This window comes from Chrysemys picta, chromosome 9 (genome assembly GCF_011386835.1).
Source record: "Chrysemys picta bellii isolate R12L10 chromosome 9, ASM1138683v2, whole genome shotgun sequence".
In the NCBI taxonomy this organism is placed as follows: domain Eukaryota; kingdom Metazoa; phylum Chordata; order Testudines; family Emydidae; genus Chrysemys; species Chrysemys picta.
The window spans coordinates 75,507,488-75,521,166 of record NC_088799.1 but is presented as its reverse complement, the minus strand read 5'-3'; the positions used below and the strand labels follow the sequence as shown (position 1 = coordinate 75,521,166).

The 13,679-nt window shown below is 34.4% G+C and overlaps 1 protein-coding gene across 8 annotated transcripts in view; it reads left to right on the top strand.

The window, feature by feature from the left end:
• The window catches only part of ZNF711 (zinc finger protein 711), a 38,039-nt gene extending 24,581 nt beyond the window's left edge, over positions 1–13,458 (top strand). For 3 of the 8 annotated variants that reach the window (XM_005284530.4, XM_065556499.1, XM_042853318.2), the window contains 6 exons: positions 5,368–5,526; positions 6,098–6,244; positions 6,929–7,066; positions 9,150–9,197; positions 9,859–10,002; positions 10,609–13,458. In XM_005284530.4, coding sequence (XP_005284587.1) covers positions 5,368–5,526; positions 6,098–6,244; positions 6,929–7,066; positions 9,150–9,197; positions 9,859–10,002; positions 10,609–11,786 — 1,814 coding nt within the window. In that variant the 3' untranslated portion in view covers positions 11,787–13,458. Of the gene's footprint in view, positions 1–462; positions 971–1,405; positions 1,710–4,173; positions 4,272–5,367; positions 5,527–6,097; positions 6,245–6,928; positions 7,067–9,149; positions 9,198–9,858; positions 10,003–10,608 lie in introns of those variants that run through there. The other 5 variants (XM_065556498.1, XM_065556497.1, XM_042853315.2 and 2 more) reach the window with 5 other exon arrangements.
• The last annotated feature ends 221 nt before the right edge of the window (positions 13,459–13,679 follow it).

Here is a 13,679-nt window from a genome sequence, read left to right as displayed (position 1 = left end):
GTACTTAAATGTTTTGCTTGACTGGGACCAGAGTTCTCATCACCTTGCAGAATCAGTCCTATAGAGCTGTTTTTTCAGGTTTTATAAGATGGTGCTGAATTGGTTATGCTTCTGAAGATAATATGTAAATCTTTACAGCTAGATAATGGTTCTTTTTGTTTCCTTAAAGAAAATGAGAACTTGTATTCTGCAGAATCTGACTCTGTCATGCTGAGACAGATAAATAGATGTTTTACTGTATAGTTAAATATGCAACATATATTAAAGGAGTATAATTGTATACTATGATTCCCCATGATATATTACCAGGGTTTTCAAACTTTTTTGTAGTGTGGACCACATCTGAACAGAGAGATTATCGCATGGACATTTTTCTGATTCATGAACGCATAACATCCTTTGTCAACAACAGCAATTGTTTATATGGAACCATAATCTTAGAAAAGTATTTATAATATTTGTAAAGCTGTCTTTTAATGAAGTGTAACATCTTGAAACAAAGAGATCTTACATCATATGACCTGCTTGCTCTTCATGGATCACCACTAAGTGCTCTGTGGAACATAGTTTGGGAGCCCCTACAGTATACAGTGTTCTGGGACAAAAAGCTGGGTTAAAGCTTGTTCTGGGACAAAAAGCTGGGTTAAAGCTTGGAGCTTTATTTCAAAATTACCTTATCTTGTCACTTTGTGTTACAGTGTTAATACTGCTTAAATGTAGTTTACACCATTTTAAGATTGTATCTTCTTTGGCTATGCTACAAATTTATAAGGAAAAATCTTTATTTTAATGGTAAATGTTACCTGGAAACTAATAAGTATAGTCTGATCTTTTTGCTCAGAAGTTGATATGCACAGAAAACTTTGTAATAGTCAAAGTTTTCACTAGAAGTTTGTCACCATTGATCTGTTTTGTTTTGTGCAGATGAATTTAACTTCTTACATTAAAGGAAGCATTATGAGCATATCAGGTAAAAAATCATAAGGTTGAAAACTCAATTCCGAATATACTTACAAATCAAGCCATGGCATATTGGATATGTCAAATCACAGTTTCTGGAGACTTAAAATGGCCCAATAGGACACGTTAATGTCACCAAAAAAAAAAAAGGAAATTTAGAAGTTAAGATAGAAAGTTTGTTTTAAATATAACCTTCTTTTAGATTACTTAAAACAAACAAAATGAGGTTTTAATCTGTATACTGTACACACCAGAGAACCAGGGTAAATGGGACAACTGGCACACTTGTAACTTAAAACATATTTTTTTGTTTGTTTTTCAGGTTTGCGATATTCAGACCCACAGGGGATTGCCAGCTTCTGGTCTATGTGTTGGCCCTGTATGCACTATGCGGGGGATCTCATACCCACCAAAGAACAACACTGGAGCTGGCCTTTAGGGGTAAGGTAATGTTCCACCACCACCTCCTTTTTAGTATATTACAATACAGTGTTGCATAGTTTGCTAAAATATTTTAATATACATTTCCTATATTGTACCATATGGTATATAAAGTAAACATATTGAACTTTAGAAAACTTTGCAAAATTGTAAAACCATGGGACTTATATTGCCCTAATTTCATCCCTATGGGCTTCTTTGGTGGGTGTGGTATCACCAGCATAGTGCGTGCTGAGATATCACATGAATTGGGAGCTGGCAATCCACAGTGAATCTGGACATCACACACCTGAAAACAACTAAAAAAGGTAAGATTTAAGTTATAAGTGTCCTGAATGCTCCTCTTATTGTGCTTATTTAGGAGGATTCAGCATATATTTCTAAAGCAATCTGTTTGTTTTTTAATAAATGGGGAAGCAGCGTTATCTAATGTTTATAGTGGAGAACTCAGAGCCAGGAGACTTGTGTTTTGTTCACCATTTTTTACTGACTTACTGTGTGATGTAGAAACTTTTATTCCTGACTTAAAACAAATACTGTGAATTTAGTATTCCTAAAGGCACTGGATTAACAGCCTATGTAACTGGAGTCCTTTTAAGAAGTCCATGTATTGTGTATGGATGGTGTTCAAGCAAGCATCTAGACACTGCCTATCATCAAAGAGGAAATCTCTGGGAATTAGAAATTAGTTCAGTTCTCAGTCTCTGCTAAGACTGTGGACAAAAATTAATTAGTGCTAACTAGCTTGATTTTTTTTTCCCCTAATATGACTGTCTCTGAAAAGTGGACTTATTTCATGTAAACTAGCGAAGTAGATGGTAGAACTTATAGTTAACTTTTTAATTGCAACTGAGGTTGAGCTAGATATGTTTCATCATTCTAGAAGTGAAAACAACTATATTCCATTACCATTCCCTTTCCCTCAAAGCATCCAGTTTCCCTAAATGTATCTATTATGTTGCAGATTTATTTCAGGAGTTGACTCCAAATTTTGTTATACTCAAAATGCTTAAACTGAATGTATTTCAGCTCCACTTATTAAAAGAGGAGCAGCTTGATTTTTCAGAGAGTCTAGGTATATATGGTTTAGGACAAACTTCTTGATTTTTGGTTTCAGTTCTATGTGCTTAGCCCCTCTCAGAATAAGGCTGAGGATGTTTGTTGGTTTAGAAATACTTTTAATATTTTAGTTATTACAATAATGTTGCCTGCTAGAGCAGGGATTTATAATTTTTAACAGATGTAGTTAAAAGTAAATTGTATATTAAGAGATAAGATACAATATACATCAATATACACTATATGAATGTTTCACTTTATCCCTCACTGAAAATATTTATTTATTTATATATTTTACAATGAAGTATTTTTTTAACAGGGTCTTTGTTTCATTGGCATTGGTGCTCTGATAAAGCAAGAAAGCAATCAACCTCTGAAATATTATATTAGTTCTTAGAATTATATCAACAGAGACACAAGGACATTTGATCATTTTCATCACTCCATACCTTGAATATTTTGAAACTTTTTAAAGAAAAGTCATGTAATTGATTATTCCACTGTTCCTGATAGGACGAGGCCTCCACTTTTGAACAATCTTTAAAGTATTAACATGTTTATTTGTCTTATTTAAATTAATTTTGTGTAAAATCTGTAAATTAAAAAACAGAAAACTAGATGAAGCTTAAAGTCATCATCTTGAAATCACATTTACCTCAAAGTTTTATACCTATTATACTTACAAGTAACCCCCTAAATTAGTGTAAATTTTTTTATACTTTTGTTTTATTTTGTACATCTAACAGCACTTTGTGTAGTCAGTTTCATTCTTCTCCTGTATAGTCAGTTTCCAATACCACAAAGATTTACAAATGGAACTACTCACTTTGGTAGAACAAATCATGTCCAGAAATCTTTGCAAGATTGAGGACTTAATTGGAAAAACATCAACAATGGAACAGAAAATCCTGTGATTTTTTTAAAGGATTTTTTTCATGAAAAGAACCAGGTCATTTAAGATGCTTTATCAGAAAATTAGTCCGTTTCAGGATATTATAAAATAGTCAGATTCAAAATATTTAAGTTGATAGCATCCTTTAATAGACAAAACATTGGTTGTCTTAGCTCTCCCTTCCTTCCTTTCCTTTAAAAGGTACATGGATAGTTGGATTTAGTTTTATGTCTGAAACACCATTCTGATAACATGAGCATGCTCTAATAGTACATGCTATAGCTGCTTCGTATAAAAAATTTGTATTAACAGCCTGATACAGGTAAACTTATTAATCAAAGGTATTTGTAGATTCCTTTCTAGTTTTGCTATTCTTGGTATTCATTTTCTTGTTATGTTGGATATCATGCAGTCATCTTGGGTGGGAGGCGGTAAATGTTATACAGTACATTTATTCAGGACATCTTTAACAAATAAGGGCTTGATCCTGCTCCCACTGATTTCAGTAAAGCAAGATCAGCCATAAATTCTTTAAATTAAAAGGAAAAAGACCCTGAAAGGTTTAAGCTCATCCAGAAGAAGAGAAACTTAAACTTGGATCCCTGAAAGCAATTGTGTCTTTTGCAAACTCCCTTACCATTTACAACCCAATCTTTTTTTTTTTTAAAGCTTGACATATGCAAAAGATTATGTAGCCTCCTATTATTTCACATTTTCTTTTTTAATCTATATTAAATTACAGAAATTTAATTTTGCAATACTTTACATTAGTATTTGTTGATTTTTAATGTTAATCAATTAGCTGCTTTATGTCTATTTAGTTCTGTTTTCAGTAGCTCCAGTATTGTTCTGACTCATTCAAAGACTTCTGAGATTCACAAGTTTCATCAGTGACACCAAAAAAACCTGCTGCAGTTGAGTAGGTATCATTAAAATGACTTTCAGAGTAGATTATGCCAAATCATAAAGAAATAACCCACTGTCATATCTTTTAAAAAAAATTCTCACAGTCTTTGTATTTCTAATATAATACACATATTTTTTTACCTGGAAGATCATCCAGTATGGGTTACAGCTTATTTCAAAGTGTGGAATTCATTCCTCATTTGAGGGCTTCAGTGGGTATTTAGTGTTGCATTAACCTTATGCTGCCCTGGGCTTAAGGGAGTAGTGTTCTGTCAATACATGAGTAATAAAAATGCTTTCTGTTGTGTGCCATTCTGATCAGGCTTTTTTAGTGTTCTTTGCTATGAAATCAGCCCTATATATGTGAACATTTACTTTATCAAAACTCTGCTCTTCCACTTAATAGTAGTTTGAATGTAATGATTTGATTCTATAAAAGTACATTTTGAGAAAGTAGATTGAGTAGTAGGTGACTTAATCCTTTAGTTATAGACATGAAGGATGGCGGGTAGCTGAACTTCAAGTAGTTGGACATAAATCCAAATATTACTATCTCAACTTTTAACTAGCAAGAGACAAAATCTCACAAATATTCTTGCCCGGATAATAACTGACCCCAAAAACTCACAGCCAAACTAAAACACATTTGATAAGAATAACCGCTGTTATTATTAATAATAGATATTTTGGACAGTAGAGAATTCAGAAGAATTAAAATATCAGGTTCTGGGTTTGTTTTTTAAATTATATTAGCTATGTCTTATGTTTTTACTTTTTGATCAATCTATACCTTCTAGGCTTAATAGTTTACAATAGAATAAATATCAGATACTTTGTAATTACTTAACGAGTCTGCTTCCAGTGTGATTCATTTTACAACCATGTTTGTCCTTCATTTACTAAGTTTTGATAATGAAATTGAATACTGGACTTTACTAAAATAGACTAAGATATAAAAGGAAAAGGAACCATCTGTATAACTGCTTTTATAATAGTAGTTCCATAGGATCTTACATATTGAATATGTGAGGAAAACTTGCTAGAGATCACTTCTTGAGTCTTAACAAAATTTGTGTGTGAACCTCACTGTCCTTTTTTTATTTTTACAGTGGATGATGTTGGAGAAAAATTAGACCATATTGGAAGCACACCTTTAAAAATCAGCACTGAGGTTTCACACGATGATGTTTCTAAAGACGACGGGTTTGGTTCAGAAGTTATAAAAGTGTATATATTTAAAGCTGAAGCTGAGGATGACGTGGAAATAGGCAAGTTCTTACCTTCTGTTTATTGGTTCAGTAGTTTGAAAATGTTTGTTAGTTTTGTGTTCTTTAATAAAATCCACTGTTTTGCAGTATGTGAAATAACATTTTTGTAATGGTCTGTTGGGTATGTCAACCCAATTTAACTATTCCTTTCTCAAGGAAGAATCTCAAGTCTGTTTTTTGCCAGCACAATATTCAAAACACCCTTAAAATAGAAGCTTTGGGGAACACATAATATTTCTGTTCATATTTAACACACTGTTAGCATGCAAAAACTGACACTGTTTATGCCTATGATATCACCCGAATAGTACTATCCAACTGTTCAGCCCTGATTTTTGTCAGGATACTGGTGAGAAAGGAGGGTTTTGTCTATTGTGCCACTAATGAGTAACAAATTTGAAATTTATAATGGCAAGAAAATATTTATTTCAAAGCATTTAATCAGGGTTTTACTGAATGTCTGTCTAAAACAGAAAAAAAATACTGATATAGAACATTTTTCTAATTTAATTCTCATGAGATGATATTCTAGATGATCTTGTTTACATTGACTGTGGTTTTCTTTTTCAAGGAGGAACAGAAATTGTCACAGAGAGTGACTTCCACAATGGACATTCTGTAGCTGGAGTAATTGAGCAGGGAGGTGTAGGCAGAATGCAGCGAGAGAAGATGGTTTACATGGCTGTTAAGGACTCTTCTCAGGAAGATGAAGATATTAGTAAGAATTCTTTTTTTAAAAAAGTACATTTAAAAAATAGTACCAGAAATGAAAACTGTGTGCATAATATTGGTCACTTTCTAAAAGGAATGTTTTCATGTTTGTGAATGATTGTTCTCAGATTTCAACTAGTAGAAATCATATCTTGTCTTGCCCACAAATAAGAGTAGCCTATAATTATTATAAAATACATATTGTGCCTATCTTATACAAGCAGTTGATTATTTGTATTGAATTTAATGTGATCATTGATTGAGTCAATGAATAAGTAATTGATTTTTGCAACTTGCTAATTTTTCAGTTTGCCTAACAAACTAACTTGCTAAAATCTTTTTTACCTCATTTAAACAGCTTTATTATTGAAAGTGTCAAGACCATTTTAGATCACTTTTTAAATTTTATTAAGTAGAGCAGAACTTATTCTTGCAAAGTGGCAAAGAACCATCAGCAGTTACACATTTACAAGGTCCTTTTGGTTGATAGTTATTTTTCCTATCTCCAGTCTAGCAATGTATATGGATAAAGCAACATAACCCTGTACAAATATTTTGGGTAGGGAAGAGAATTGTTCAGTGGGTATCACTACTAATCAGAATAATCATATGAAAATAAGCAAAGGAAAATTTAGGCTGAACATACAGTAACATTAATTCAAGAATCACAACTTCTCCTCCTTAAATGTAGGTTGTGCTGAAATAGCAGATGAAGTTTATATGGAAGTCATTGTAGGTGAAGAGGAAGCAACATCACTTCCTGACACACAACTTGAAGACACCGGTGTGAATAAAACTTTTGTTCCTGTTGCTTGGGCTGCTGCTTATGGTAGGATGCTAGATTCTTTTTTTCCTGGGAATCCCCTCCTCTTATTTTCCCCCTAACTTAGCTCCCAAATCTTTTAGAACATGACCTTCCTACTTCTCAGCTCTGTCTAAGGAGAGTTGTAAACAGCTGTCTCTGGAGCCAGTCATTAACTTACAAGAGTCACACACTGGGGTTGCTCAAAGTGATATTTCAGCAGCTGTGCATACTTTCTCCAGAATGCCCTCAGACTCTTCCAACTAAGGAATGAACGAAAATGCTAGTCCCAAACTCTAGCGTTTTGTTTCACTAGCCTGCCAGACAGCCCTTAAATTATTTTAATATCTGTTTTTTCTTAATCATAAAAAATACCTTGCTTAGTGTTGGGTTTTATACAAGGAAAAGCATAGTAGTTTGTAAGGTTTTGATACTGTTGTTCCAGGTACTAGTTCAGGGATGTCTAGCATGCAAATTTCCCTTGCATATCTTGAAGTCAGCTACTGAGCATTATAGAATCTTGCATAAGCTAAAGGAATTTGTTTAATATACATGAAGCTGGCTGGTGAAAGGTTCACACAAGTTTTATCTGAGAAAAGGAAAATGAGTGTGAGAAAATAAGCTTAGGGTTTGTCATGCAGACCTCTTCCTCTCTCAGTCCTAGGCCATGTCTGCACTAGAGAGCTTAGAGTGGCGCAGCTGTACCAGTGCAGCTGTGCCACTGTAAGATCTCTAGTGTAGCCAGTTTATGCCAATGGAAGAAAGTTCTCCTGTCGACATAATTAATCCACCCCCAACAAGTGTCGGCAGGAGAAGCTCTTCTGCAGACATAGTGCTGTCCACACTGGCACTTACGTCTGTGTAACCAGTGTCGCTCGGGATGGCGGGGGTTATTCACACGGGCTGAGCGACATAAGTTACACTGACATAAGTGGTAATATAGACTTAGCCTTACACTTCATAATCAAACTCTTCACCCTCTGACAGAAAACAAATTGTGTGGTTTTTTTGGTGGTTTTTTTTTAAAGTCTTTTGTATGTCTAAATAAGTTGATCTTCATTGAATAGTATGAACATTTTATTAGGACGTTTTAATGGTGCAAATTCTATTAATATCATATATATTTACTATACTGTAGGTTTTTAACTTATAAATACATCATATTTAAGGGAATATTCTCTCAGATCATCTCTGAGTCATGAAAGAGAGAGTCAGTTGTTTAAGGACGGAGTTCTAACTGGAGTTGGCTGGAAAATGGAAATCCCTTCCTGTGAAAAACTTTGCAATTTTGAATTTTTTTCCATGCTGAATCAGGATGAAAAGTTAAAACTGCTTTAATAAAAATAATAAAAAAAAAAAGTGGGAAGGGATGAAAAATTCCATTTTGAAACAACAACAAACATTTTCTACTTGCGAGCAACTCGCTTGGAAGACTCTTGTTAATTTAACTTTCTCCCTGCAGGCTGAAAATGAAATTGACGATCATTCCAGGCAGGCAGCCAGAAGAGCCATCAATTTTTTTGTGGAAAAATTTGAATGTTGTGAAAAGGGCATTTCCATCAGAAAATTAATCTGACAGAAAAGTCCTGGCCAGATATACTTCTAACCCCATTAGCTGGCAGACAAAACTGTGTTTGAACCACAGAGTCCAAAAGCATAGCAAAAACTTTTTCAGTCCAGAATGAGAAAATGAGAATACTGCTAAGATGTAGCCCATGTCATCCCATAGAGCTTCAGCATTCTTCGTGCAAGTGCTGAATGACCACTGTATCAAGACATGGTAAAGTAGTCCAAAACTTATCATGCACCAAGTTCTTGATAGGGAAGTAAGATCTTTGAACTTGCTCTCATCAAAAGAGAATCGCGGAACTTGGTTATTTTGTACTAGGTGGTGTTTACCAGAACCTAAGAAGAAAGCAAGTTTGTACAGGTATATGTACAATATGGTCATTGTCTGGTTTGGCATCTCTGTAGAGAGTGGTCAGGATGGTGAGGACTCTGCAGTAAATAAAGTTTACTAGCTAGCTAGCTGTTCTCTCACACGAGTTTCAAACCATCATTGTCAAATACAATTTCAGTTTATGAATTAGTAAAATATTGTGTTCTATAGGAGATGAAAGAAGACTGCCCAGAAGGTATGAAGACTGTCAAGCAGCAGGTGAGAACATATAATTATATTTGATGCAAGAGCTACATTTGCTTTCATATTTTTTTGAAAAAAACACAGTTGTATATCAGATTTTCCACTAAGAAATTCATGACTGTCTCCCTTATTTCATGGAATATTGACAAATTCCTGATCCACAGCTGTCCTGATCAGTGAATGCTACCAAACTTTTCAGAATGCATATGTGTAAGGGTTCTATACACTTGGAACTCATTTCTTCAAGGAATTGCAGTTACATAAACATTGTAGAAATAAGAACAATCCTAAATGCAACAGAGACCCTCAGAAATGTACATCAGTATCTTTTAGTATAGTTTTGGGTGATCAGGGAAGGGAAAATGAGGCCACTGGGGAGTAAAGGACTGCTAGGTTGAAGGAAAGAACAGGCATAATTAGCTGAAAGTTAAGGGTTTGGGAGTGGAGGAAACAAAGGTCCATAATGAGTCCAAATTTAATGAAATTCTTATATAAGGCCTTATCAATAGCTATGGTAACTATTGACCCTTTGAAAAAAAGCTTGCCCATTCCTTTCTACAGTGAACATTTATTTTTAAGGTAATGTAAAGTGACTTGCTCCCATGTGAATCCAGTCATCTAGTCCCAAAGAAAAAACTTGCTTATAGTTTTTATGGTGTCTGATCTTTGTATTCAGGAAATAACTTGGATACACGATTAGAAAACAAAAATGGTAATGCAGCACAGTACCTGCAAATCTGTGATAGCATTAACACAAATAGAGCGCTTAAACAAAAAGCCAAGAAGAGGAGGAGGGGAGAAACCAGGCAGTGGCAAACAGGTAGAATATTTTTCATTGTTTATTGTATTGGTTTATATGGAAAGATCCTTTTTCCTGCAACTATTTAAAAAAAACAACACACCTACCACCACTGAAATTGTGTAGTGCAACTGTTCTAAAATTGTTGTCCCTGGAGAATTTGCTGATGGTCCACAGATTGCTGACTGGTACATCATGCTGACTCTCTTAATTTCCAGCTGGCAAATTGCATTAAAAGACATCTAAAATACATTTTTTCTAATATTACTTATCCACATAAACAATTCCTGTAGTTGTCACGGGGATGTTATGTGATCATGAATGGGAGGTGAGATATACACAATTGGGATTGGGAGAAAGGTTGATTAACAAGGCAATCTCTCCATTAATTTGTGGTCCATTCAGTAAACAAGTGCCACCAGTGCCCATGCATTGGGGGTTTATGCCTTACTTCAGTCAACTCTTTTAACAGTATTTAAAATTGTAGATATCTGGGATTTGGTTGTTTAAAGCTACTAAACTATTTGCTCTATCTGTGAAGTTCAAGTAAATGTTCTTGAACAGTTCTTTTTAATTCAGCAGTTTTATCAGTTTTCTTCATAACGTCTTCTGTTTGTTTGAAAACAGCTGTTATAATAGGTCCTGATGGACAGCCCTTAACTGTCTACCCTTGTCACATATGTGGGAAAAAATTTAAATCCAGAGGATTCCTGAAAAGGCATATGAAGAACCACCCAGATCATATGATTAAGAAGAAATACCAGTGTACGGACTGTGACTTTACAACTAACAAAAAAGTAAGTTTCCACAACCATCTGGAAAGCCATAAACTTATAAATAAAGTTGACAAAACCCATGAGTTTACAGAATATACAAGGAGATACAGAGAGGCAAGCCCATTGAGTTCTAATAAACTGATATTGAGGGACAAGGAGCCTAAACTACACAAGTGCAAATACTGTGACTATGAGACTGCAGAACAGGGACTGCTGAATAGACATCTGCTTGCAGTTCACAGCAAGAACTTTCCTCATGTTTGTGTTGAGTGTGGGAAAGGATTCCGTCATCCATCTGAGCTTAAAAAGCATATGAGGACCCACACAGGGGAAAAGCCATACCAGTGTCAGCACTGTGTCTTCAGATGTGCTGATCAATCCAATCTGAAAACACACATAAAAACCAAACATGGGACTGATTTACCATTTAAATGTGAGCATTGTCCCCAAGCATTCACAGATGAAAAAGAACTTCTTCAGCACACAGAGTTATTTCAAGGACATAAGACTCATCAGTGTCCACATTGTGACCATAAGAGCACCAACTCAAGCGACCTGAAACGACACATTATTTCAGTTCACACGAAGGACTTTCCCCACAAATGTGAGGTGTGCGAAAAAGGCTTCCATCGTCCATCTGAGCTCAAAAAGCATAGTGAAACCCACAAAGGTAAAAAGATACATCAGTGTAGGCACTGTGACTTTAAAACTTCAGATCCTTTTGTACTTAGTGGGCATATCCTCTCAGTTCACACCAAGGACCTGCCTTTTAAATGCAAAAGGTGCAAGAGAGGATTTAGGCAGCAAAACGAACTTAAGAAGCACATGAAGACCCACAGTGGAAGAAAAGTGTATCAATGCCAGTATTGTGAATATAGCACTACGGATGCATCAGGCTTTAAACGGCATGTAATATCAATACACACAAAAGACTATCCACACAGGTGTGAATACTGCAAAAAGGGATTCCGTAGACCATCAGAAAAAAATCAACATATAATGAGGCATCACAAAGAGGCCATAATGTAATATATGATGTTGAGAAGGAAGCAATTTAGAAACTGTGATATGCTAATTGGGGAAAAAAATCTCATGAACTGTTTCTCCTGGTTTCAAAGCTTGATATTAAATCATAACTTTACATTCTTTGTATTAAAAGTCTTAAAAGTATTAAGGTTGACAGGGATCTCATAGTCCTATGATTGTGGCTTATCAGAACCTAAAGAGCACTATAGAATGCAGAAAGATGGATGAATGTCTGAAAGGTTGCAGAAGGATTGCTGAATGTCTTCTATTAATAGTATTATACATTGTTAAGCTACAGAAGGAAAAATGAAGACGATTGTGTTATCCATTTCATCAGTAACAGCATTTGTCTCCAATATGAAAACTGTTCAGTTGTGGTGGGGTTATTTACAAACTTTTTGTCAAGGCAACCAATTCAAACTTCTTATTCAGTTTTGAAAAGAATATAAGTCAATCACTTGGTCATTATGTTTTTAAATTGTGCCTGGAAATTGTATTCCAGAATTGGTCAAATTTGGGGGTTTCTCCCCCCCCCCCCCTTTTTCTTTTTTTTTTTTTTTTTAACATTTCATTGGGAAACCTTTTTGTTTCCTTTATTAGTCTAGGTTCAGTGAGTAATTTTTTAAAACTATTTTCAGAGCTGCTAACCTATTTTATGGCAGGATATGATGTTAAAAATATTGCATTATGTTATGAGCTCAAAGGTGGTGTTCTGGTGCTAGGGTTAAAAATATGTATGTATATAATTTCCCTTTTTTATCTGAAACTGCAGTTGAATGTTCAGTATGGCACATGACAAATACCTTTGAATCTGTCATTTTTTTAAAAGGAAAAAATGAATGCAGCTGATAGTGTTGTCTCAACACTGTTTTGTTTTGTTTTTCTTGCTACTTTAAGATCTTCTCTAAAAAGAGTATTAAAAAAGATTCAAACAACACAATAGTTTTTTTGAATTAAAATACAAAATACTTAGAGGTTCTTTAGGGCAGTATTTATAACAGGTATGGCTAGTCTAGTCCTACCTGCTAATATAAAATTTTCAGTATAGACATAAAATTGCACCTTTTAATCAATTCTTTAAAAATCTCTACCATACTATAAACATGCATTTTCAATCTGTAAGAAAGTATATATGCAGTATTTAACCAGAAAAATATGCTGCCACTAGAGTTTGGAGGTGGATCTTCAGTTTACAGTGTATACATTTAAAATATGCATCCCTTTAAACAATGCTTTGTGTTAGCATGCTGCAAATCAAATGGCGCTTAATATAACAAGCTGGTCTAGGGCTATTTAATGAAAAACCTGTTCATAAATGTTATGCATATAATGTGTACTTTTTTACTTTTAGTTGCTTCATGTTTGCACACAGCTGTTTACATGATAAATTGTAACTTTACTTCATGCTATATTGTGGCTTTGTGTTTCAGATAATGTTCATATTTTGTTTTTGCACCAGATGAGAATCAGTTCCTTGAGAATAAATTTTTTTTATATTTCTAAACTTCAGAAAGCTAAATTGGGAAATCTCTTAGAAAAATAAGTGTTTTATGTGGCTGTAAAAAATGATGTACACGCTGTAAAATAAGATTGTCACTGTTACGTGGGATTATTATTTCTAAATGTGTTACTCATCGTAATGAGCATACAATAAAATGCATCTCTTGCACTCCAAGTTTCTTTGGAGTCTTTGTTTCTCATTTATGCTGATTCTGGGAATGTTCTCCTTGGCTGAAAATGTGCCTAATATTTTAATTTCATCATTCTTTTCAGCTTTGTATGAGTTTAATCATCTGGATTGCGGTAAGCCAATTAACTAACAAGTGTTCAAATAGACTACCACTTTTTATTCCATTTAATTATTTTCATTGTATAGTGTTAGCACTAAAGCTGGGT